At 35.6% G+C, this 27,509-nt stretch overlaps 1 protein-coding gene across 1 annotated transcript in view; it reads right to left on the bottom strand.

The window, feature by feature from the left end:
- Nucleotides 1-27,271, bottom strand: part of LOC150081284 (fatty-acid amide hydrolase 2-like) — a 60,355-nt gene extending 33,084 nt beyond the window's left edge. The window contains exon 1 of the mRNA XM_090379601.1: nt 26,949-27,271. Within this exon, the coding sequence (XP_090235727.1) occupies nt 26,949-27,122 (174 nt within the window). The 5' untranslated portion in view covers nt 27,123-27,271. The remainder of the gene's footprint in view (nt 1-26,948) is intronic.
- Between the last annotated feature and the right edge of the window lie 238 nt (nt 27,272-27,509).

The following is a 27,509-nucleotide window of genomic DNA, read 5'->3' as shown; positions in this document are numbered from 1 at the left end:
AACAATTGCGTCAAAGGATTCAAACAGCGGCTGAAGAAATTAATGCAAACGGATTTGCTCGCAGACTCAAACGATCTTTTATTCGGCGATGCAGAGCATGCATCACCACTAATGGTGGCCATTTTGAGCATTTCGTTTAGTTGAAATAAATAGTTAATTTGAAAAGAATGTTTTGTTTCAAAAAACCCAATCAAAGAACTTAAAATAAAAAAGCTTTGAATCCAAAATATCTTAGGCAATTAAGCTGCTTTTTGTTTTAAATGCCAATAACTTTTTTTTCTGAACTGTTAGCAATTAATGTTGTACCATTTTAGAATCTTGATTTAATAATGATTTTTTTAAATTAATGGGCACTGACAGTGTAGTACATTTTTTTTAGACAATATGCACCTAAAGTCACATGACTTTTTGGAGATGAGTATCGAAATAGATAAAAAATGAATTTCTTTAAAAATCTTTGACTTTAAATTAGTCGAATGTATTTGTTTACGATAGTGCACCTATTCAGGAGTAATAATAAAAAAACAGAATTAAAAAATATTGATATTTGTTGAAATTATAGGCAAATTAGTGATGCAAGACACAGAAATTTAAAAAAAAAATGAAATTTTTTTTTTTCCGAGAATCTTGACTAAAAGTAACTGAAATTCCTGTACGTGATACCTAAGAACACAGTGCACCGACTCCTTTACTCTGGACCACTATTTACGATACACCCTGTATATTACTTCCGTAACAGCCAATTGATAAGCCGCCATACTAATCCACCTTCCCTGATACCTTTTCCATTTCCTTGGTACCTTGATAAAACTATTCACCTTGTCGTCGCTAACAGTTCCGCCATTTTCAAGACCATAATTCAAAAGTGGATAAAAGAAATGAAATTTCAAGCTCTTATTATGGCCCAACTCCTCGACTTCATTGCTGACTATATGTTGGCGATTCGGATCCTTGTTATTTCTAAAAACCTGCTAACATTCTTAAATGTCATCTACGCTTCTCTTTCAACCTTCATTGTTCTTTCGAACTTTTCATCCGAATTCAATTTTGCTATTTGAGAACCTACCAAAATCCCTTATTACCTGTTCCACTAAGTTCAGTTTTATGAGGTAATCGGACTTTTCGGTTCAAGCGTCCCGTTCAATAATGGTTTTGGTACCTGTCACATCATTCTGGCTTTGCACTCAAACTGACCCATACACAAACTACAAACACCTCAATACAGCTACAGACAACTCAATTGTATGTCACATTTCATTTATCTGATGTTGATGGTGGGGAAACTATTTGTGGAAACCTTTAAGTTACCGTAGGGTACTAGGTGTTTTAACATTCAAAAAATATGTCCTTCAACGCCACCGGACTTCAAACATTAGATTTATAATTAAATATAAATTTTTGCTCTTCAAAGTTTAATGCCTTACAGACAGCAGAGAATGAACTTTTATACGATATTAAAAACATTAATAAATTAATAAAAAATCACGCATACCTATACGCCATACGTGATTTTATTACATTGGAAAAGTTTAGAAACAATGGACACGTTGGTAGTATTAAAATATTTATCTTGCAGATAGTAATGACACATTAATAAAAATACACACGCTAGCCTTTGATCAATATGTTTTTTATGAATGTGTTTTGAAAATGTAAAGGATTTTTTGTTTTTCTCTAACTTGTTGACTCACCTGTAATTTTTCGCCCGTCACAACTGGTTCTACAACTTAGACAAAATACATTTTATTCACAGTTCGCCAGACGTTCGCTGATAGAAACCACCCCCTAGCTGATGAGAACTTAGATCAATTATCTCACGTTAGTGCATTCCCCCCCCCCCCTTTTTTTTTTTTACATACAAGTAAAGCCTGTCAGACCAAGACCAGTTATATATAAGTTTAATTATAGGTTCAGGTTACGAACATGTCTACATTTTGAAAAATATGCTGAAATTTCACAAGATAAGTACACAAGTAGCCAACGTTCCAGACAGTCAGGTTGAAGGCAACCAACTAATCAGGTATACTAAAGTATATTAAGTGGCACTTCGAGAGCATTTTCCTGAAAATATTATTGCAGAATAAAATCATAAAATAAAACAGAAAATGCAATCACCTCAAGGAACCTGTCTCTGAAAAGAATGCTGCTGTATTCGCTTGAAGAGTTTACAGAAAATAATACTAACCTTAATAAAAAGAAACCGATAGTGAGATTTTTACTAAAAAAGCACAGCTAATAATCTCTCTCTCTCTCTCTCTCTCTCTCTCTCCTTCACCGATTTTGCCCTCGAGGGTAGCACAGCTGATTAAATCGCCGTTCGAGTCCCGTCGATGACTGGAGGAAGTTTTATGAGCCTTCTTCACAAACTGGCTGAGTTAGTCGGTCTCAAGCGAGGGTAGCATGTTTTTTTCTCCCAGGAAACATTATTCTAAACTGGCGAAATCAATGCAGCCTTAGAGTATTCATAGAAGATGTTATCCGTGTGTGTTGTGATACCCATAATCTTAACCATAGTTTTCAGAAAGAACGGGAATATTTTCGAGTTATCGGAGTTATTTTCAGAAAACAAGAATATTTTCAAGCCATCGGAGCTATTTTCAGAAAACAAGAATATTTTCAAGCCATCGGAGTTATTCTCGGAGGATAGAATGTTACCGGCACCGTCCTCCGTGGCAGCTTAGTCAACACGACACATCGATACTTGCCTCTTGCTTGAAGAGGTCTGGATTGGATTTACGTCGACAGCTGGATGAAATTCTGAAATCCTCTTCAATAAGGGCTGTAGTTACTTAGCCGATATCATGGAGGGAGTAGGGTTTCTCCGTGAGTTATTCCGGATTTTTTAGCCTACATTACATATAAATCTGCACGTGAACACAGATTTCTACACATAAAACGCACGCAGCTCTTGCGTTTCTGCAAAGCTTAATTAGGGGACCGATTATTGGATACGGTATCTCGTTCTATTATCTCACTCCCAATATTATTACTACAAATTTGTACTAGCACCTATATAATATTTCCAAATAAAATCCAAAAACGAAAGGAAAATGTGCAAACACAATATGTGTCATTGGATGCATTCCAATGTGTGTCTGATTGTGCGCCTTACATTCATTTACACCTTCCTCGCATATATCTTTTCCTCTTGTACTTAATGGTAAGGAAACAAAATGAGAGTAATTCTTCAAATATTTAATCAGTCTTAGAATAACGCTAATAATTATTGCTAACGTTTAGCAATATCTGCGAAACGTTAGCAATATGTTAGGTGTTACGAGGGCTCCCCCTTGTCTTTGTGTATGTGTTTGTGTGTGTGCTTTTGTGCTATAGTAGATGTGAAGTTTAAAATGCAACAAGTCAATTCTAACGTATAATAAATCAGTAATATAAAAAATTAATAAAATAAAAACATTTTTATTATTTTAAGTTCGTAGCTTTTTTGCCGATTATTAAAAAATGAATTTAATTACTTAAAAATGTAATATTAACGTCTCCGTTGGGTCCCTTAAAGAACTTCAGGTGCGAATAGTATACACCTATAATCTCCCCCCCCCCTTGTCGTCGGGCCTGAAAACGAATATCAAATTTCATGTCTTCGGACATTGTCGTTCATTTTCTCGACATGCTCTTTTCCTTAATCTATTACAATGAAAAGCAATACTTTCAGACCTTCAAAACTAGTGTAATGTTAGACAATCCTAGGTGAAATTGCATGGTTTATGCTCCCGGACATTTGAGTTTTTCTTCCACCAAACCGACCATAGAATACAGTTTTCAGGCGGAATATACACTGCTCGACAAAATCAACAGAACACGTAGAAAACGTGGTGTAACTCGGGCAACTTCTGACCCCTTATCAGAAGATGGAAAGGACACAATGCGCACAGGAAATGTTGTTGGTGTGTTAGTAAAAACAATAGGAGTTTTTTCGCGGCTAGTTACTGTAGATGAAACTTGGAGCCATCACTATGATCCTGAAACTAAACAAATATCAAAACAATTGAAGCGAAACAGGCTCGCCACCCCTCAAAAAGACAAAGGCGCAGCCAAGTTGATGCTGTCAGTTTTTTTGGGATCAGCATGTTCGAAAGGGCTGTGCTGTGACGGCAAAGTATTATTCCAACCTCCTCATAAAGCTATGTGCTGCTATAAAAGAGAAAAATACGAGGAAAGTTGTCAAAAGGTGTGTGCCTGCTCCACGATAATTCCCCTGCACATTCCTCTCATGCTGCAGTGAGGTGTGGCCACAAATGTGGGTTTGAAATGTTGCAGCATCCCGCTTATTCCCCGTCCTTGCACCCTCGGATTTATTTCTCTTTCCTGTTCTGGAGTCCTTGCTTCGTTGAAAAACACTTTGCTGATGATGATGAGGTGATTTCTACTGCTGAGTCGTGGTTTGGACAGTCAAAAGGGCTTCTACAAAACTGGCCTGCGGAAGTGTATTGAGAGGTGAAAAAAATGTTTCATTTTGTTTAGTCACTACGTTAAAAAAAGTGTAATACATGATATTTGTTTCAATCTTCTATCACAACTACTTCTGGGTGAATACAAATATTATTTGAACCCTCTTCCCATCGTACTCCTAAACGCAAGTAAATGTGATTCGCCATAATTAACTGCTTTGTTATTTGGTTTTTAGGAGCATTAGCAACTAAGGCCATATTGCTCCGGGATATGCGGTGGTCATTCCCTGACCTTTCCGCATCCTCCGTATTTGGTGGTGACGGGCTCGAACCCCGGTCTAATCAAGAAACGTGTGCTACGCACTACTGCTCCTTCCCACCTGTCTAGGGAGACGCCTATAATTAACTGCATACATAAATATGACCACGTACACTGACCCAGGAACTCACTAGCCCTTTTATATTCTGTGCATTTATTCAAACAGGCACTAAATCAAAACAGAAGGTTTTTAGATTCATAAATATCGCCCTCGGTATAGAAAAAAGTATTGGATGCAATGATATGTTTAAAAACACAAATTATATGTAATGTTTACAGTTCTTGAACAAAATAGGTATAAATCAAGTTAACAGCACCTTGTTTTTCAGAAGTAAGCGAAAGGTCGTACAAGAGACCATTGACATCTGAAAAAAGCATGTCAACAACAGTGATCTGGGGCAAGGTTAGCAACACAAAATGGTATAAGGAATTGCTACGTGTACTTGACACGTTTAGAATGTACTTATTTTGATTAATAATGAATTGAGATGATGGCCTTAAATTTTATGTGTAGTTCAGTAAATACTAATGTCCTTATGATTGTTAAATTTCATACGAGTCTCGTATATACCTTCTGTTTCGAACGGCAAGTTCAAATCTCAACATTGACAGGAAAGAACTTTTCTGGTTTTCAAACGATGATTAGTCGATATCTGGCAGAGTATGTAAACAGTTGTGAGCGTGATGTCTGTTAACAGTGGACGTAAATGAATACGAGCTGTTATCAGATATGTTATCAGTGACTTGTTCCAAAAGCTGATGGGATGAACAGTTTCAGATCACCAGGAAGTCATATCTGATGTGAGTTTGTTGTAGTTCCAAGGCAAAGTTTTTAATTATTATATATATATATATTTTTTTTTATGAGCATTAGCAACTAAGGCCATATTGCTCCGGGGATATGCGGTAGTCATTCCCTGACCTTTCCGCATCCTCCGTATTTGGTGACTCACGGGCTCGAACCCCGGTTTAATCAAGAAGCGCGTGCTACGCACTGCTGCTCCTGCCCACCTGGCTACGGAGGCACCTGTTTTTACAATTAGCATCAAGTATTTATTCAGTAGCAGAACTGACATAACAATATCATCATTAAAGCCCAATCTTTGGTGCCTCTCTTCAAGACTGGAGTGAGAATTCTTCACTGTGAATAGATTCTGATAATCAAGTCTCCGTAAAAGCTAAAAGGTCATGTCGAAGAAGCGATTTATGTTTTCTTTTGAACATTCAGTTGAATTTCGTGGTGTCTATTAACGGTGTCCAGGCGTTTGTTAGTATCTTCGAGAGTAATGATAATTCTGAACTACGGTTGGCTAGATGCATCTAGTTTCCGCTGAAAACAGTATTAATTTTCTTCATCCTACTATAAAATTAGACGAGTATTTGCAGAATCTGGGGATCAAGATTATCGTTAATAAAAACAGGATTGATCCTTGAGACTATCACAGACATTCTCTCGTATATGCCAAACTGTGCTTGCTACCCCGGAGTCTAAAATGCTGATGGGACTGATATTCGGATGACACTCAAGTTAAGTGGCCCTAATTTCGTTGAAGTCCGGTTCGTCTGTGACAGCCAAATCCTCTGCTTGCACCTTCACGATGGTGGGACTATTAGTAACCATGAGTATAATCTCCATGTGCAAGTTAAATGTTCCAAGGCTGTTCAAGAGAAGAATGTCGCATATCGTAATTGGCTCGTATCCAAATCTCCAGGTTTGTTGAAGTCGAACAATTACAAGTCGTTGCGATACTTGGCAGAAGCGATAAATACTTCAAAATAAGCGGTAAGCAGCGACTTTAAATATTAGCTGTCGCCGAGCCTAGCTGTTCGAAGAACCAGTTGCTTCCGAGCATATATAGCATCCTTTTCTGGAAGAGTTTCTAGATGCGGCCTGTACTGTCTCTGGTCAGTGACCACCCTCTGTGGCCCCAGAGAAGTGACTCTCTTCACTAGTTTTTGGAACGAGAAAGCAGTGAAACCTAAAAAAAAATAGTTCAAAGAGAGTGGATTTGTTTTTATTCAACAAATTAAATTCTGAATCTCAAAAGAAAATTCTTTCTTGTGACAATTAACAATACAATCGCAAATTCAGAAATTTTAAGATAGGGACAATAGTACTCATAAGTTGACCTAAGGAGGCGTACCACCAGGTAAAATCTAAACTACTGCCTTTTTACACTATTATGCTGGAAAGCTTCGCGTTGGCACCGGGCCAGCTAAAACCATGAGGAGTCAGTATATTGTTCCTGTGATGCAAGTGTTTCACTGTTTTCTGTTCCATTCTGTTTGGTTTTCTGTTTTCTGGTCAACTATAATATATGCAACATATACTATAGTGATCAAGTACCCTGGGGAAAGATAATTTTTTTCCGGAATTTTTAGTTTTTTCTCTGATCCAGAGGTCCTTAACCTTCGACAGACTAAAACAGGAGGCAGTGCAAAATTTGGCTGCAGTGACTACAATGGGGTTCAAGACGATCTTACATCAGGCAGGTTGACAAATCTGATGGGAACAAAATGTGAAGTACGGTCCAGTTTTCAAGATTCCCCATTGTAAACTGAACTGAAATTAAGTACACAGACCAAGGAAGTGACATAAAATGCAAATGATCACATTTGCACATAGTTTTTATATGTATACATGGGGCGAGGATTTAAATAGAGCAGTCTGACAATGAGACCTCAGTTCGACTGTGCACGGATGCCAAGTTCGTCTTAGTAACATTTAATTTAGTTTCTTGATTGCTTTCCACTAGAATGGAAAGCAATCAAAAAACTAGAAGTGGGCCGATTGCAGGTGGAGAGGGCAAGCATTCTAAATGTCCATTCATATTTGCTATGTGGATTGCTACAGCAGTTCCAGAGGAGGCATTCAGAAGAGGTCAAAGGTCGACCAAAGTCACAACACCAGCAGATGATAAGACGACATAGGGAGATGATACTCTGAAACTCTTTCGACTTTGTCCTCAGGAGGAAATATTTCCTACCTAACAGTATCTCTTAGACTTTGGGAGAAGGCTGTATGCAAGACAACCGATGATTTGTGTGTCTTTCTCTGACCTGATTGACTGTACAGAACAGCTCGTTTCAAACTGGTGTCGTGAACATATCAATTGGACCCAAGCGCAACAGTTCAATGTAACTTTTGTGAATGATTGTAGGTTGAATTACAGTCTGATTCTAGAGACAATCTCATTTGGGGGCGGTGGGGGAGGAAGGAAAAGAGAGAGAGAGAGAGAGAGAGAGAGAGAGCAAGAGAGACCCGTAATCAACCTGTAAATATGGGAAGAGCGTTTCACTGACTTCTATCCGTTGTGGAGGAAATGGACTCATGGTCCGGGCTAGGATAATATGAAATTCGCGAATGGAGTTTTCTGGTAGAGTGGGCTTTAGTATGACCAGGACTATGATCATTCTCATTAATAATCCTTCGTTAGTATTTTCTGGCTGTCGGCGGTAATTATAACCCATATTAAGGCCTACAACTTCTGATGAACACTTACTTCAAGTGCACGAGCTAATATGCATATTTAAGATGCTTTACTACCCATATGTTTGTACACAGTACTGTTGCCTCATAACATAATAAAAAATTAATAAACATTGGTATCAACGGGCCCCCTAAGCATGAGCTCATAGTCCATAAAGTGTATTACGTCTGTACAACTGTATATTCACAGGCCGATTTATATATTTTGCGTGTGAAAAACGCGAAATAATTCAAGGGGGAACCCTACACTCTCCCTGATATCGGCTAACTGCAGCCTTGAATGAAGAAAACTTCAGAAATCCTTCCAAAAATCGACGGGAATAGAACTCTGACTTCTCCAAACAAGATGACGGCGCTGTATCATGCCTACTAATTTGCGACGGAAGACTTCCTGACAACATAATGTTCTTCCATACTAAACTTTTTTGATTTATACGAATTATTTTGTTAACAATCATTTTATCAATTATTTTTATCAAATATTTTATTAATTGTTTTGTTAACTATCGCACTTTTTTTCCATTATACCTTAACTTTTGTCGGAAAGTGTTTATTCGACTAGCTGAAGTACTCGACATTTCACGGGAAATTCCATATTCAGTTAATGCCTAGGTAGTCCAGAAACATATCGCTTTGAATAATTTTAATATTACTGTATTTTGGATTTTAAAAATTCAAAAATTTTGGTGATACACTGATCGGAAATACCACTTAGGAGTAAAAGTGGTCGTGTCACCCAGTCGATCCTGTAGAACCAGTTGTTAAAAATTAAGAAATTTTACTATACTTTGCTGTTTATAAAAGAATAGTCAAAGCGAACAGGTATTAAAAAACAGCATTGGTGTTAAAATTATATTTAACACCAGTGGGGAAAGTGTCCTGCGGTCAATGAAAACTGGAGGGTCAAACAGTTTGGAACCTAATTTGAATCCAATTGTTGGTTTCAAAACGATTGTCGTTGGAGAAGGGAAAATTTTAATCAATGAGAAATAATTTGAAAAAATGGTACAAAAACAGAACAAAAAGATGTGCAAAACGGATGATTGATGGGATATTCGTCCATTACAATTTTATATTTAAAAATTAAATGTTCCATTTAAGAGCATTAAATGGAACATTTAACTGGAAACAGGGTCCAATTTTATAGATTTTGCAACTTTTCAATTATTGTGCAGTTCCTTAAGAAAGTCATTTATCATACTTTTATTTTAATTTTTTTTTTTTCTAAAAAGAAAAAAAAATGAGTTTATGGCCAAAGTCTTATGTTACGAGAGTTCAACGTCGTTTTACTTCAAGAAGAAATTAATAAGTAGATGTGTCATGAACGGAACATTACTTTTAATATTTGGGATAATTGCAATGCAAAAAGGAAGTTCATTTCTGTTTTTCATAAAACAGAAATTAACTTTCCTTTTACCCTTCTTCAATGCGATTATTTATATTTATTAAGAAAATGGCCAATGAGTAGAATTAGCAGAAACCAACATTTTCATATCTCAAATTACGTACAGATGTAGATGCCTTATTGATGTTTATATTGATATTGTTCCTCAGTTACAACTATAATTAACTAAGATTGAAATCAAATTATCAATTATTCTTTAAAATAAACAAGTTAAAACTAAAAAAAAAATAGTAAAAATGGAAAGAATATTATGATAAGAATTACGCATGCCATGTGGTATGGCTTGAAATAATGGTTTTCAAATTGTCACATCTTACTTGAAGCGTATAATAAGAATGGAATACTGAAAAATAATTTAAAAGGAAACAATAATCAATCTCTTTTTTAGTTTCCTTTGCAGAACTTGTAGAGTAACAAAGAGCATCTCCTTTCAGGTAGTATGTTGCCGTATTGTATATTGGGGCATACATTGCCTACACCACTAGAGGTGGACAACCCCTGATTTAATGACATTAATAATTCTCTGGGGAACACTTTCTGCAAGTTTTTGGTACGTGGAGACTGGAATCTTACTCTACGCCTCCCATAGATCTGAGCTCTTGCCTGGAAAGGGCTGGATTGTCAGATTGTTCTTCCCAAACCACCATTGCACTGACTTCTGGAATTAATCATTACTTTCTCGGAGTTGTTGTTGTTGTTGTAGAGTTTAGATAAATCAGCGACTTAGACGATATTATGCTGTTTATTTTATGTCTGTAAATTGCCTATGTTCTGTTATCGATTTTCCTGTTTGCTAGACGAAAACCACAGTTTCTGGAGAAAAAACCTTGCTATCTACGCCTGAGACCGACTAACTCAGCCTGAAAGAAACCCATTAAAGTTCCTCGCGTCATCGAATTGAGTCACAAAAAGTTAAAGATGCATGTATTTCGAAATCAGGTTGTGCACGAGCTCAAACAACCAGATAAAGCAACTAGGGTTCTCTAACTTGTTTCGCCATTTTGTTCATCCAGAGAAAAATGTTATGGACACCCTATTGTATTTTTCTCAGATGAAGCCTTTCAATAAAATTTGTTCTAATGTATTGCATTGCATTCTGGGTTGCATTTTAATTAGATAATCCTGTAAAAATATAACGTACATCTTCTTAACTATTGAAATAGAAATATTTGGCGGAAATGGTAAGAAAGGGAGGCTTTTAAAGAAAATATTAAACCAGACACCAACTAGAAAACCTACTGTCTGCGGATTATATATACCCTGATCCTGCCCATCAAGACTGCACACTACCTATAAATAAGAAATATGATTTTTCCGGGTACGAATCTCCTTCTAGCTTTTTCCATAGGTTGGATGGATTAGTTAAGCTAAAATAAAACAAATCTGACCATAAACATAAAATGCTGCCATATCGTAATTCTTCTGAGAAATATTGTATTGAATAACCATATCGGCTCAACTGAAAATTGAATAAATAAATTTTCTTTCTTTACAGGGTTATATTGTAACTATATGCACAGATGTGTCCATTAGTCAATTACAACTATAAAATCTGAAATATCAAGAAAAATATGAACTTGTGCAATTCAATGTAGGGAGCATTATTATGAAATATTTCATATTGCCTTTGAGAAGAAATGTGACCGACTTTCATTAGTGATAGTTTTCATGATTTCATGATTTAAATCTTCAGCTGTATGCTATCCAAAATTATGCAGTTTTGCTACTTGCAATTTCCCAATAAAAAATGATCATATTAATATGCAGGGCTGAAGAGCCAGTTCTGCGTAATATGTTATAACGTTAACTCATGGGGTAATCTGGAATCTTGAACTTTAAACTACCCCAGTTTTGGCTAGTTGCAATACCCCCTCAGCAAGACTGAAGGCTCAATCTTGCATAATTAATATGATCATCCCAGATAGTGCATAAAGTTGTGGAAGAAGAAGAAGATCGACGCGACCTATTTCATCTCCCTGAAGTATCCCAGACAGCTCAATCAGATTGAGCTGTCTGGGATACTCCTCTATCCAAAGAACATTTTTACTTTGAAGGAATTCGTGGACCAGACGAGACCTATGCAGAAGAGCATTACCGTTCATGAAAATAAATTTAGGACCTACCGCACGTGTGAAAAGCCTCATACAGGACTCGAGAAACTCAACCCTATATCTCTGACAGTCACGATTCTTCCCAAGCCCATGAGAATACTGTCGCTCTCTTTTCCTCATTTTATAAGGATGAGATCTATTTCATGTTGTTTCCAAATGAAATGCCAATAATCGGTTGCAAGACTGATTTCTAAGAGTACATTGGCCCACTGGTTTTGGCTCAGGAGATGGTGTTGTCTGGATCAAGTCAGACAGGCTCTCCTGTGGAAGCGGATGAGATATACATCCTGCATAAAGTCGGGTCTCCTTTCATGAAGACATCTCTGTACAGTTTGCCATGAAACTATCATTCCGTGACTGATGAGAACTTGACGAAAAATTGCTTGACTTTCCTCTCTGGAGTCTTGCTGTTAGAGCCTGATAGTAGTCAGTCTTGGCCGACCTTGAACTCGCTTTTTCGATATCTCTGTCTCTCCAGATGATTTTGTCATTATCTGAAATCACCATTCCTGATATGTAAAAGCTATGACCACTCTGTGACTGTGCTTCCATTATCCTGCAAATAGTTATTCGTATTCAATTCTTACAGATGGTTATGCTATATTGTTCAGAAAGAGAAAACTTGATCAGTGCGTTCTGTACTTCCTTAGGTTATAATTCAGTGGTACTGTTGTAGTGCGCGCTATTATAACCTGCATAATTTGGATCTTATAGAACTTAAAATTATATTTCAACACCGTGTTCGAATTTTGATGTATTATAATACATCAAAACATCAAAATTTATGCAAAATTTACGCAATTACATAAAATAATGGTTGTAACTTAACTTTCAGACACTATTGTACATACATGTAATGTATATTATATGTCGATATTTTATGAACTTTTACAGGAAGTTGTTAGTTTATAAATTCGTGACTTTCTGACCCGGGAAGCCTGTCTCTAGTTTTTTATTACTCGAATATGTATAATAATCAGAACAATTAAAAGATTATAGATTTAGGACAGGAAAGTTGTTCCTTAACAACCTTCCAAGCTGTCTCTATACACAAACATACATAACTATCGCAATTTTACAACACATTTCCTTTCCATTAAAAAGCACTTTCAATGTACGCCTTGTTTTGTTGGATTGTAATCGTCCTTGTAATCGTTGCATTAAAAACAGGTCTTGTGATATTTATATTAAATTCTTTCCTTTGATAAGAGGCTAATATACCAATATATACATCGCAATAAATGACGCTGATTTTTTTGTTTTTTCTTTTTAACATCGCAGTTTCCAATCCACAGAAAGTTGGTGGAATGTTAATGATGGCCTGGCGTATAGCACGGTGGTTATAATCACAATCTTCCCCACACCGGGTGGAAAAGGCTCCAGTTTGAATCCCGTTAATGACGCGAGAAACTTTTATGGGCCTTTTCCATATGATGGTTGAGTTAGTCGGTCTCGGCCGAGTATAGCAAGGTTTTTTCTCTCGGAATCCCAGGTTTTTCGTCCAGCAAAACTGGCAGACCAACCAGAGAACACGCGCAAATTACGGACTTAATAATAATGTGAGAGAACAGTCTCATCCACCCTTACACATGGGTGGATGAGATTGTTCTCTCGGGTAACCCTAATATGAAATATTTTTTAAATTTTAATGTAACGTTCGAAATGGTTTCTCGTTACCACATCTCTCAATGGCAGCAAAGTGAATCTTTTTCAACTTTTTTTTTTTTTTTTTGGCAAAAGTGTAAGGTTCGAAATTCATCGCAGACCAGAAGAACTCTCCGTAAACAGTTCTTCTGGTCTACTAGAAGTTGTTTCTAGTGAGCGGGTTTTGGATGCAGACAGTGGATTTTTCTCCAGTGTACATTTTCTCAGAAAGGTAAAAAGTAAAAGTTATCACGAATGGTGAGAGAGTTTTTTCAATAGGAGACTTCATACGATGGATGTGCTTATATTAATTAAAATAAATGTATACCATCTAGTTTAATCCGAACGTTATGAAAATAAACCAAAATTCTTAAAACGTATGTACTGATTATTCCTTGTGGGAAGAGAAGTGCATAGAATCTATAAATCCAACTTGAAACACTATTACACCTTTTACAGCGCCTTGGTCGGTGGGTTTCATAATGGATAATTCGCGAGATCATTGTGACCAAGCAGAAGTGTTTAGGCTTTACCAGGTTCAGTTTCAGATCAAATATAGCCAATAGCCAATATCTCATTGGCAAGAAGATATTGGCTATATTCTTCACCTCAAATATCAGGGAGTATTAAACATTTTTATGTCTCTCAGTCATTTCGGAAACTATTAAAGCGGAGTCAGTACTTCTGTATGAGTAATAGACTGGTTAGATGGGTGGGCCAGAACAGGGAAAAGTTGTGAGACTTGAAGAATAAAAGTTAAGGGAAATGGAATGTAACCAAGTACACTCTTAGTAAATATAAACTTATATGGTTAGCTTCATTAGGAACCCATAACGTAGTCGTTTTGTCGTCTGTCAGTCGTTGGAATATTTTATTTCATTTATTTATTTTTTGATCCATTTAATATCATATCATAATATAAATGACTATAGGTCAAAGACCCACCACATCGTTGATACAGATCGTCTGATGCATGACTGATCGTACAGCTTGTTACAAACTTGCGAGATCGCTAATTTTTTATCCACCTTGACCCAAATTCATTTTCTCTAATCAGAAATACCAATACGTACCACCGTAATGTATGATTTACGAAGACAATCGAAAATCAAATTACTGTAAAAAGAAGGACAAACAGAAATGATCAAACAATAACACAAAAACAGATTTTTGGGAGATGTGGTAAAGAGAAACCATTATGAACATTACATTAAACCAATCGACATTAAACCATTATGACATTACATCAACCCATCGATATGAAAATTTGTTACAAAGATTCCTAAAATATTTTAAGCATTGAAATTTTGAAATGGATCACAGCTTCTGTTCCAAATTTATAATATTATTTCTGTAGAGGAAATTGGGAGGGAGTGCTATGAATTTCTTTTTGCCGTACAAATTTCACAAAAAAAAAAAAAAAAACAATAATTACCGGATTTCTATTTGTTCGATTTTAATGAAATTTGGAATGACTCGACAAATCTTTCTATATGAGTCAAATTTAAAATTTCATGAAAATCCGTCCACTGGGAGTCCCCCTGTTACATGCGGACATACGCACAGACAGACGGATGAACGTGGTGAAGACAAGAGGAGCTTATGCGTATATCCACTGCGCCTAAAAATAAATGTATCGTTCTCTATAGAGAAGTGCTTCTAAAGGTGAGATGACTGATGAATTATTTCTGGTCAGAATCAAGCGTATTGATGGACTTTGTTCTACAAGAAGGCCAGATAGGGAAGCCAAATTCCATTAAAAGTAAATCCAAGGGTTTAAACAACAGAACTGCAAATTTAGGATCCCGAAACTTGTATTACTTTTAATAAATCGAGACAGTCTATAAACTAGGTTAACCAGATTTTCAAGATACTTATTAAAGTTGCACAAATCAATGAAAATAATGCCAAGGTCTTTTATTTGAGTAACTTTTAACAATCAGTGTTTGATTGATTAAATAACAAAAAATCGTGTTTTTCCCTTCTGGGATTGGCAAAAGTGATGGGCATATATTTCTCAGGATTAATATTAATCCCGTTTGCCTTCTCCCTGTCAGCAAAAGAGAGATAATAGCATTTTGATGATAATCACATAGTTTTCAGAGTTGGGCCAAAAAAAAAAAAAAAAAAAAGGTTTATGCCATCTGTATAGATGAGAACTTGAATTATAAGATATTTAAGGAAGTAATCAAGGTCTTCGATAGTGAAGGTAGGCGAGTAAAAGAGAACCAAGATGATCCCTGTGGTGCACTTTGAAGTGAAGTGAATTCGAAGGAGCTGGTATTTTCTAAGATGACTTTGTTTCCTGTTGGAGATCAAACAAATCAGTAATTCCATACGCTTTTAGTTTTATTATATTTTTTTTTTATGTGAAGGCTGTGTGAAACTGTATCTAAAGCTTTTTCTAGATCAATATAAATAACATCTGTTTGTCCTCTTCTGTCAATGGTAGTGGAGTAATACTCCTAGAAGACAGCAAGATTGGCGATTTCGAGAAACCGCGCTGATTCTGGGTGAAGAAAGGGTTAAAATACTCTATAAGTAATTAAAATAGGCCTGTACTTTAAGATGATATATTTTTCTTTACTTTTACGTAAAGAACATTTCTTTTACATTTCTTCCAGAAACATAAGGGAGTGCTGCCATGACCTGCCAGAAAATCAGTGAGTTTTTAAGCGCAAATTTGCGATCATCAGAATTGATAATAATGGATGGTAACGTGTCATCTTGGAAAAGCCGACCGGGCTAGCCGAGTGGGTAAAGCACCTACAGCCGACCGGGCTAGCCGAGTGGGTAAAGTACCTGCCCGGCAACCCAAAGGTCGCGGGTTCGATTCCCGCCTCGGGCTTGGATCAAAGTACTGCAAAAACCTTGGGAGGTGCAATGTGGCCATAGAAGCCGATGCGCCAACAACTACCAAAATCAAAAAAAAAAAAAAAAAAAGCACCTACCCGGCAACCCAAAGGTCGCGGATTCGATTCGCGCCTCGGGCTTGGATCAAAGTACTGCAAAAACCTTGGGAGGTGCAATATGGCCACAGAAGCCGATGCGCCAACAACTACCAAATCAATCAAAAAAAAATCAATCATCTTGGAAAGGCTATTAGTATTCACTGATGTATTTCTACTATATGAGAGAAGTGTAAAGTGATTAGCGAAAAGGTTCGCTTTGCTAACTGAGTTGATAATCTTATTTCCTTGATTATCCTTAATATGGTATACTGAGGTTTAGTGAAGGTAGAGTTCTTGACAAAGTTCCAGATAGCTCATCATCTTTGTTTTTAGATATATTAGTTTGAATGGAGGTAATATATTTAGAATACTGAATTTTGATGAGATTTTTGATATCCCTAACAGTTTCTTGAACAAGTCGAGATAATGAGATTCTCCTGTAGCATCGTAATGTTTAAGACAAAAAACGTTTTGCTTGTTTTTGAGTTTAATTTACGTTAAACTAAAGGGTATATTTGAAATTGAGCCTACAGCGAGAGACAATATCTTCCAAAACTTCAGTGATGAGATCCATAAATTCCTTAGTGAAAGAGTTGACATCCAGAAGATTAAACTGCTGTTCCAATCAGGTGCTTGCAAAAACAATGCTGATTTCATAATTTTCAATTTCTGTACAAAATAAATTAAATTTGTTGGGGGAGGGAGGTTCTCACTGTTCATTTACCATATCAACTACTTTCATTAATATTCAGTAAATATCCTTTGGCTGACCATAGGTAAAAACTAGATACCAATAAACAAACAAAAATGCTGGAGGTAAATTTAGAAATAATTTATTTCAACTCTACAGTTTTCTCTTCCGCTTAAAAGGGCAGTTGTCATCCGCGCACAAACTTTTTCCGGTTTCACCTGGTATGAAAGCATCGAATTCAGTACCGTTTGTGTTCCGTTCTGGTTCATGGGCAACTCGGTGTCCTTTCATTTTTCCACTTCTTTGAAATAACCCTTCTGGCACAGACGCATTAGGCGTGAATGCTATGCTTTCCTTGGAGTAACAGGTTGAAACATAAGCAAGGACGACTGCACATAGCATTGGTGAAAACTGGAAGCTTCGAATTGCAGATCGCAGCACATGTTTGGAGGTAGTTATTTGTTTTATAATTGGGTCTTTCTAGAACACCAATAACTGGTTCTGTGCGCGCCAAGGTTAGACAAACTTTTGTTTTTGATTTCTGAGAAGATGAAATTATTATTACTTAGAATGCAGTTTTCCTGTGTTTAGATGAACGAATAAATGCATTTACATCGTATTTTTTAATATAAAGAAGAAATTCGATACAGTACGTTCAAAAAAAAATTTTTTTTCCCATATGCTTAACTTGTGCAGAATGCACAGTAATAAGATTAAGAAAGCAAAAACTCAAGAAGTATGGAAGAATTACACCATATATATAACAAATTTTTTTTTACATCTTTGGAATCGAATAGGAACCCACGGGATGAGTTAATCGGTCTCAGGCGAGGGTAGCATGGTTTTCTCTCCCGGAAACTCGGGTGTTTCGTCCAGCAAAACAGCAAATTGACCACAGAATACACACAATTTACAGACATATTATATAAGGTGCAATATGGCTTAAGTTGCTAATGCGCCTAAAACCTACTACAACCAACCTATTGACTTCCTTTAAAATAGTCTTATTAAATATTGCCTTTTTTTTGTCAAAAGTTTCTCCAACATAAGTAAATATTATATACCCGTTCTCGATCATTCAAAAATCTGGACGACGATTATTTACGAACGTGGCTTCGACTTGTAATCGGCAATGTCCATCTTAACACGGTGCAAATCATATTTATTTATTTTATTTTATTTTTTTTTTTTTTGAAAGTTTAACAAGCGGAACGTGTTGGACCTTAATTTTAAAACGTAAACTTACCAACCAGAACGACACTCCGGCTCATTTCGAGTGCTGATTTACACTTATTAAATCAGCATGAGTTGAAGATGTGTTCCCTGCAGTTGTCTGAACTATTTTACTCTGTAGTTGTGATGTCTTTCAACACGGTATGTGTTGAATTAACAACCTGAGTTTGCATAATTTGGAGTAAAAATGGGTTTTGACAAGAAGATGTAATTTCCAACTAATCGAAATGGGATAAATACGCCGAACTTCAAAAAATTTCATACTGATCCCAGAAAGTGAAATAAATTAAATTTTCTTCTCATCACTATTACTTAGAATGGTTTCGCGATCCCAAAATTGTAGCTCTGCAGTTTAGTCTATTATAGATAGGCTTATTAAAGGCTTTAATAAAATAGGCTTATTTACCTCTCCTATTTAGTCTCCCTATTAAAAAAAGTCCATCAGTATGCTTGAATCCGTACAGAAAAAATTCACCAGGTATCTCACTTTTCGAAACCCATATTCTAATTAACCAAATTTTCACCTCAGATCTCTTTACCACCGAAGATTAATCTGCAACATCAACTCTCTCCACAAGGTCATCTTTGGTCATATCTTTCCCGAACTTTTGGACTTATCGTATTTTGAAAATAATAACCTTCTTTATAAAACGAAACTTAGAATGCTTTCTTCTTCTTTCATTGAAATGGTCAAAATTAAATTAGATTTAAACACAGTTTTTCACAAAAGTGAACTCTCGTCTCCCTTGCTTCTGGGAAAAAATAAATACATATTGAAATCCTGCACAAACAAAATCATTTCACAACGACCAGTTTAACTTATTCATTATTATTTTTTTTTTAACATAACATAGGAATTGAAGGACTATCTCTCACACGCAGATGAAAAACTGCATTTTGCTGGTAAGATAAAAAAAAAAAAAAAAAAAAAGAGCCGTTTTTGGTCTTAACCTTCAGGAGCGACATTCTGCTACTCCCGAAGAAAGATAACGTATCGTGACGTAGGAGCCAAGGTTTTATTTTCTCCTACGTCACGCAGTGTGGTATATATTCAAATCATTCAGTAATTTGTTTTTCACTATGAAAAATATATGAAATGATATTCGTTTCATCAATAAATATACTAAATATTTTGTTTACTGTGCATTAGTTATCTTCACTTAACAACAGGATTAGCTACCTCGAAAATGAGTCGTTAAACGAAATGTGGTTAAGTGAATAGCAACTTCGCATATATTCCCAAGTTACAACGATAAATGTATTCCTTTAAAAAGAAATTAGTAAAATATGGCTACATCACTTGTTATAGTGTAATACAATAATACAAAAAGAAGTAGACGTGTCTGTTTTGCATAAATTACGCAATAACTGCCTAGCTATATAACAGCGTAATAATAAGAGAACAACTTCTTGCGTTGATTTATTTAACGTAGAATCATCCCTATTAGGCCTACAACCGTAGAAGAAAGGAGAAGTATAAAAAAAAAAAAAAAAAAACAAATACATATTATGTTTTATCTAAGTCGGTCACAGACAATTGTAGGCGAATGAGGTCGTTTACTATGTGCTATTGACATCTACGTACAGTTCTCTCCTTTCTCTTCGTACAATAGCCAGCAACTTTCGTATGCTTTTTTTATGTTTCTGTTCATTCTCCTTCTCCTTTGCGTGCCTTCATCTCTTACATCAAAGATTACAACATTTGGTAATTACCACAAAGATTACCAGCTTCTGGCACATCTTTTTGCGGTTATTAATTTTGTGGATTGCAGAATTAGCATTTCTTCAGCTTTCCTGCGATTTCCTTGGTCTTCAAAGTCCAAGGAGTTTCTTCGATAATCAATCTTCACCGTGTGATTCGAATAAATTGACCACATCAACCTTTCAAAATTATCCAAGCTAGCCTTTTTTTTTTTTTTTTTTTCTTTTCAGTCTAAAGTGTTTGTAAATCATGTGCTGACTCTTCCTGTCTAAAATAAGTTTGAATACCGTCAGGCCATAGTTTTATCCATCCTCTTTTCACGTTTGGTGTCTTGACTTCCTTCCATGCTGCTTCTTTCTTTCATGGGCGTTTTGCAGCCATTTCTTTTATTTTTAAATGCGTCCAAAACGAGACTGATCAATGTCGAAACGATGATTTGTTATAACTCAGCTTGGAAAATACGTGTTTACTTTATCAGGTAATACTTGATAACGTAAACACGTATTACTTACAAAGAAAACTTCCTTGTAAGTAATAGTGATTACTTACAAGGTAGTACTAGTGATTACTCACAAGGAGGTTTTCCTGTATTTAGATAAACGAATAAATGTATATACATCGTAATTTTTATTTTATTAGATCCGTTTATTAAAGTGATTATAAACGAATATTATCCGTTTATTCTTATTCCAAAGAAAAAAATTCAATGTAGTACTTTCAAAATCTGTTTTTAACTCCATATACGTAATTTATGCAGAATGCACACTAATAATGAGATGTCGTTAAGCGAGATTTACCCGTATAGAAATATCCTTTATCTTGATTACTCTCCCCCAAGTTTAGTTTGATAATAAACTCGCTATAGTTGTCTCGCATACACCTTGTAAGGTTTTAGGGGCATCAGCGACTTAGGGTATATTGCGCCGTATATAATGTCTATAAACTGCGTGTAACCTGTGGTCGATTTGCTGTTTACTGGATGAAAAACTGGAGTTTCCGGGAGAAAACCTTACCGGAGACCGAATAACTCAGCCACGAAGATAATAACAATTGTGCTACCCATGAAGGTACCTTTCGAACAACCAGAATATATATATATATATATATATATATATATATATATATATATATATACTTTGGAATATGCTGAAGCAAGTTAGAATATACTTTATACTTTAGAATATAGCAAGTTTGGAATATACTGAAGCAAGTAATAATACATGATTTATAAAAAATTAAAAAAAAAGGAGCAAAAAGCAACTTTTATGCGCGAACCGAGAACATTTCGTTTCTGAACTTCTTCCATATTGCCCATTCACGCTGGAGGAAGTTACTTTGAATAAACTAAGGTTAGTTACTCATACAAAGGATCATCTTTTTTTTTTTTCTTTCTAGCACCAGTCTCGTTTTCCAATTGCCGCACTGTCTTTACAATACTGTAGTATATCTGGATGGTCTATGACTCTATGTGATATGTATGAAAAAAAGAAATAATAATTTCCGGATTTCTATTGGTTCCATTTTAATGTAATTTGGGAAGGCTCGGAAAATCGATCTGAAAGAGCTGACTATAATAATTTTATGAGAATTCATCCAATGGGAGTCGAGTTATTAAGTGCGAACGGACAAAGATATAATAATTTCTGGATTTCTATTGGTCTGATTTTAATGAAATTTGGGATGACTCGACAAAGCTTCCTAAAAGAGTCAAATATAGAATTTTGCCAAAATCCATTCAGTATGAGACGAGTTATTATATGCGGACGGACAGACTATAGGTGAAGACAATATACGCTTTATGCTTATATTAACGCGCCTAAAAAAAAGCGTCGAAGAACGAATATCGAAAATGTGGTGAAAACTGAGTAAAGCTATAAACGGTTTACAATCCAAAAAATACTTTTATAAACTTCATACTTCTTGCCAACCAAAAAAATTTTACGCCGTAAACATTTAAGAAAAGTATTAGATTGTGCGCGTTTGTTTGTTATTCGAAGCGAAATGCATTCTTTTTGTTCCAGGTCACTTTTCTTGATATTCTTGCCAAAGATATTCTTGAGTGGTTTCAAAATGACGTTTTACGGATGACATTCTGCAAATTAACATATCTAAACATGGAAAACATCATGTTTTATTATCTTTGCTAATCATTCAATTCTTGGCAGTCCATCAGACGTGAAATTGTCTTCTAATTCCTACATTATTTTTTACAGGAAACTGAACCCGAGTAATATTACTCGGGCTTTGCAAGAAGCTAACTTAAATTCTTATTTTTTCTTGCATCATGTTGCCAATACTAATAATAGTACAGAATTAATAATTTTGCGCACAATTACACTTACAGTTTACCCCAAATCTGTCTTAAAAGTATAAACTACAGACCCGACCTACGTAATACTCGACTTACGGAAAAATCGTGGAAACGTATTTTGCATCCCGTAGGAATAAATGGAGGTATCGTGAAAATATCATAATATGAACTCAATAAACAATTTTTTTTTTTTTTTGTTAATTTGTTCCAAGACTTCGGAAGTTGAAATTTTCGCTATATAACTGAGCTATTTATCTCTCTAAAAGGTCGTTGTTGTAATGGAAATAACGATAATAACGATGAAAGGTAGTAACGGTAAAAGTAATGATAGTGATGAAAGTGTAGCGCAAATAACGATGATAACGATGAAAGTAATGCTAATGAAAGTGTAGTGCAATTTCCATTATAACAATGACCTTTTAGAGAGATAAATAGCTTAGTTATATAGCGAAACTTTCAACTTTCGAAGTCTTGGAACGAATCAACAAAAAAAATAATAATAAAACAGCGTTATTGGGTTCAAATTACGATATTTTCACGATACCTCCATTTATTCCTACGGGATGCAAAATACGTTTCCACGATTTTTTTAAGTTTGCACCGGCCGGCAAAAACTGACGTAAAGTCGAATTTCCGTAAGTCGAGTATTACGTAAGTAGGGGAGTGGCTGTAGTTATGTTCCGTTATAAGAATCAAATTTGAACGCCTTTGTGATATTTTTCTAAAACAGATTGCTGGAGGTCACTACCATATAACAATAAAAACAATTTGCACTTTATGGTTTATTTGGCTTTTCTGTTAGCGCAATCTATTATAAACGGGTAGTAAACTCTTATTGCATTTACAATAATACCGATAATTGGAATTCTGTGGGATTTTACGTTACGGTATTATGGTGAAACGAGTTCCCCTTCACTGAACTCTTCAATCAAATAAATTACCGCCAACTTCAACGAGGGGGTATCAAAAACATCTCCACTAACACCATCAGGCGATTATTAGCCGCAATAGGTTATGGGAGCTGCCGACCCACCAGAGTCCCATTGCTAACACCACGACACAGGACTCTACGCCTCAACTGGGCGAAAGAACATCGACAGTGGACTTTGAATGATTGGAGACGGGTCTCCTAGTCCGACGAGTTCCATTTCCAGTTATTTCGAGCGGACGGGAGGGTGCCTATCTGGCGGAAACCGCACGAAGATATGACCCGTCATGTCAACAAGGAACTGTTCAGGCAAGTGGACGTCGGTAATGGTCTGGGGCGTGATCAACTGGCACACATTGGGACCTCTGGTACGTATAGACGCATCTCTGAACGGTCCAGGTTGTGTGTCCATCCTTGCAGACCATCTGCATCCCTTCATGGTCATCGTGCACCTACAGGGCAATGGACTCTATCATCAGAACAATGCGCCTCCCCACAGAGCCGTGGTGACTAGAACATGGTTCGAAGAGCATTCCGCAGATTTTACCACCATCGAATGGTCTCCCCGTTCATCAGACATGAACCCTGTGGAGCACCTTTGTTATGTTGTGGAAAGGTCCGTTCGAGCTTTGGATTCTCCACCCAGGAATGCGACGGAATTATGGACAGCGATGCAATAAGCATGTATGGAAATACCTGTAGGACGCTATCGTGAACTAGTGGGCTCAATGCCTCGTCGTGTGACTGCCCTTATCCGGGCGAAAGGTGGGCCTACCCGTTACTAGGTAGGTATCCCATGATTTCTGTCCACTCAGTGTATTTTTAATATAAAGAGTCAAGTTTACAAGTGATTAATAAATTAGGAAAAGTCATTGCAACCAAAGAAAAGATGGAAGTTCATGTACTGATATCAGGAGAAAAGGAGGAAACAATTGCAATTATTGCTTGCTGGAGGGTTTTGTTTGCCTCCTGTGTAAGAGTTTCAACAAAAAACAAGAATTTGAATGAATGCCTCCAAGGGCTGTGATTTAGCTGAATAAAGAATCAGCTGGCACAAACCGAAATTTATTTGTAAAATACTTAAAGAATACTTTGTTCCCTATAAACTACCTGAAAAAATTCTTTTAATTCTTGATGACATACATATCTCCCAGGGGATATCATCATTCTTCTCTGTCTTGCTTTCTTGGTGACGCTCTCTCTCTCTCTCTCTCTCTCTCAGGGTAACGCGGGAATTTATTTATTTTTTATTTTTTTTGGCTGGTGTAGCATAAGCCTCAGGCTTCCTTGCACCATATGGCTAATAATAATAATAACAATCTCCCACAAATAAGTATAATCTCCCACAAATATAATACTATAAAATACGTGAAGCCTCTGAGAAAAATTTTTAATCTATATTGAGGAAATCTATAAATAATGCGATTTCAAAACCAGAAACCTAATTCGGATTGCATATCGAAAGTTATATTTGCAGTAAACCTAAATAAAGACATAGGCAGTACTGAAATCAACTGCCCTCGTGGGTAGCACAGTTGGTACAATCACCGTCCTCTCAACACCGGCTGAAAGGCTCCTGATTTCAAATCCCGTCAATGATTCGCGGAATTTTTAATGGCCTTTCTCACAACGTGGCTCGGACGAGGACAGTATGGTTTTTTCTCTCCCAGAAACTCGAGTTATTCGTCCAGCAAATCGACCACAGAACACACGCAATTTACAGATATAATATATATCGCTCAGTATCGCCTAAAACCCTATAACAACCGAAATCAACTCCACTGAACAAAATATTGATGTATCTTCGAATTAATTGATTCCTATTGAATTTCAAGAAGAAACGATAGCTGGACCTTCAGCAACGGAATTACAAATGAAATATTAAGCATCACTGTGCGCTACAAATTCCAAAAAATCTTTTAGTTAAAATTTTGCCTCTACTTGAGCTCACCTGAAACAAGGAAAGAAAGACATAACAAGTTCTATAGGATGTATCTGAACATTTGCAAACTATATTGAAAATAAAAAGGCACAGAATATTAAGGCTAAGAAAAAGAAAACCACAAAAAATAAAACAGTGATGTATTCTTACAGGATTTAGAACACACAAAAGAATGCAAAGAATGAAATAAAAACTATTTTGAAACAAATATACGTATTTGGAAATTTAAAGGGTGGCCACTAAATTTTGAAACAACATTTAAAGCGGCCCAGTGAAGAATGCACATTCTTTAACGAATAGTATATAGAGTGTAGAAGAGACAATAAAAGGGAAAAACAAAAAATAACTTACATAATCAAAATAAATAATTTCAAAAATAAAATAGTTAATTTTTGAGAAATTAAATATAATAATATATAATCTCTAATATTTTCTAATGTCTTTTCAAGCTTCATGATATTACTGTAAAATTTTTCGTGTAGCATCTTACATTTATCACATTCCAACTGAATTTATTTTATTTATTTTTTTTTAAAGGAACTTAATTTTTGTAAACTCCTCAATAGTTTCTTTTAGAATGAAAAATAACCATTATTGTTAAGCGAACATATGAATTAATTCCCCTTTCGGCATACCGTGGGTTATAACAGTTCTAACCTCTTATAACAGTTCAGATTCACATAATATAGTAATTACTGTTAGGAAATTTTTGTTAATAATACATTTTTGCACATTTTTTTTTATTATGTAATCAGCTTATTATAATAGGCACGATTTTTCGATAACAAAAACTATAAGCTTCCCTGACGACATATTGATGTTAAATAGATATTTTAAAAAGTAAAGATGTTAATTGTGACAACACAATTTAAAACGTTCAGGTGGAAATAACTCTGATATTAATTCACTTATCATGTCCTAATCAATTCTGTCATATTCTACTAATGAAAACACATTTAGAAAAACAAAAACAAAATACTTTAAAATATGAACGCACGTTCAAGAAATCTTGTGCTTAATATGACCCGAATAATTTACCACAATTAAAGATCAGATATATTTAAATATCTGTGTATATCTTATATATATATATATATATATAAGTTGTGTATAATTTTAATGGGTGAGCTGATTTATAAAATATATATACTGTATACGAAATAAATAATGATTTATCGCTGCAATGATTTAACATTCCTATACGTGTATATAGTACGTACCAGATTGTCCAGGTAATATTTTTGCATCCATAATGAAAGATTTCTCGAAGTAATTTCATTTGTGAAGTTTGATTAATTAATAACTACAAAAATTAACTATTTTAGCGAATATTATAACGATATTAAATGGTTAAGGTAAAATTAACTCAAAATGCCGTACGTCCACATATACTTAGAGAAGCAGAAGACAAAAAAAAAAAAAAAAAATGCTGTTTATCGCCACCTGTACAATACATTCTTCACACTTTAATTTTTAATATTTTATTTCCCTCTGGTGGTTGTTCAGATAAATAACGTTATATTCACCTTAAAGAAATAAATAGGAATACTAATTTAACGAAAACTATTTAGTAAAAATTTATAATTTATAATAAGGAATGTTTAACAGAAATGAGACTAGACAGATAATAGTTGTGAAATACAAATGAAAAATCATTTTTGACGGGCACATGATATGTATAAAAGTCTGAACAGTCATTCTGGATAAAGCTCATAAACCGGGAGAAAACTCGCTTTACAAAAATAATTTTATTCAAGAGAAAACGTAGATTGAAAGATTATAGGAAAACAGAATTTGTTATAAATTTTATTTTACCTTTCCCTTTCTGATTTCAGCTGCAAGTTGAGTAGCAGGCATCAGCAAGAGGGGGTTAGACACGGGTGGTAAGGTTTCTTTTCTTCCAATATAGATCAAATACAGAATGAAATTCGACACAAGTTCTATCGTCCTACGAATGAATCTCACTATGATAATCCGTACTTTCCCCATGACTATCTTGGCGAATTACAATTCACTAGATCCAGAAAAGGCTGCAGGAGCTACCGCAACGTCTGGGCTAACGACATTTAGCTCTTATGGATCGCAGTTACAAAGTCAGCTGGCAAAAATTATCAAAAACGTGCGCTCTGTCCGTGCGCATTCGAAAGTACGCGACGCCGGAAAACCTGCAGCCTACCAAAGATCTTCAAACCAAGGTTACCACGGTCACGTGAGTGTGTATTAGACGGTGCCTAGTCACGCGATTTGTTGGGACAAAAGAGTGAACGAAAGTGAAAACGGTTAGTGTTTACGTGGAGCAGTTTCTAATTAAAAGGAAAGTTTGTCCATTTCTTTCAACAGTTCTCTGTTTTTCGAAGATGGAAAAATTTTAAAGTT

The sequence above is a fragment of the Mastigoproctus giganteus genome, chromosome 8, assembly GCF_048544385.1.
Source record: "Mastigoproctus giganteus isolate SK-2022 chromosome 8, ASM4854438v1, whole genome shotgun sequence".
NCBI classification, from domain to species: domain Eukaryota; kingdom Metazoa; phylum Arthropoda; class Arachnida; order Uropygi; family Thelyphonidae; genus Mastigoproctus; species Mastigoproctus giganteus.
The sequence above is the reverse complement of the archived record's forward strand: the minus strand, read 5'-3'. Positions and strand labels throughout refer to the sequence as shown.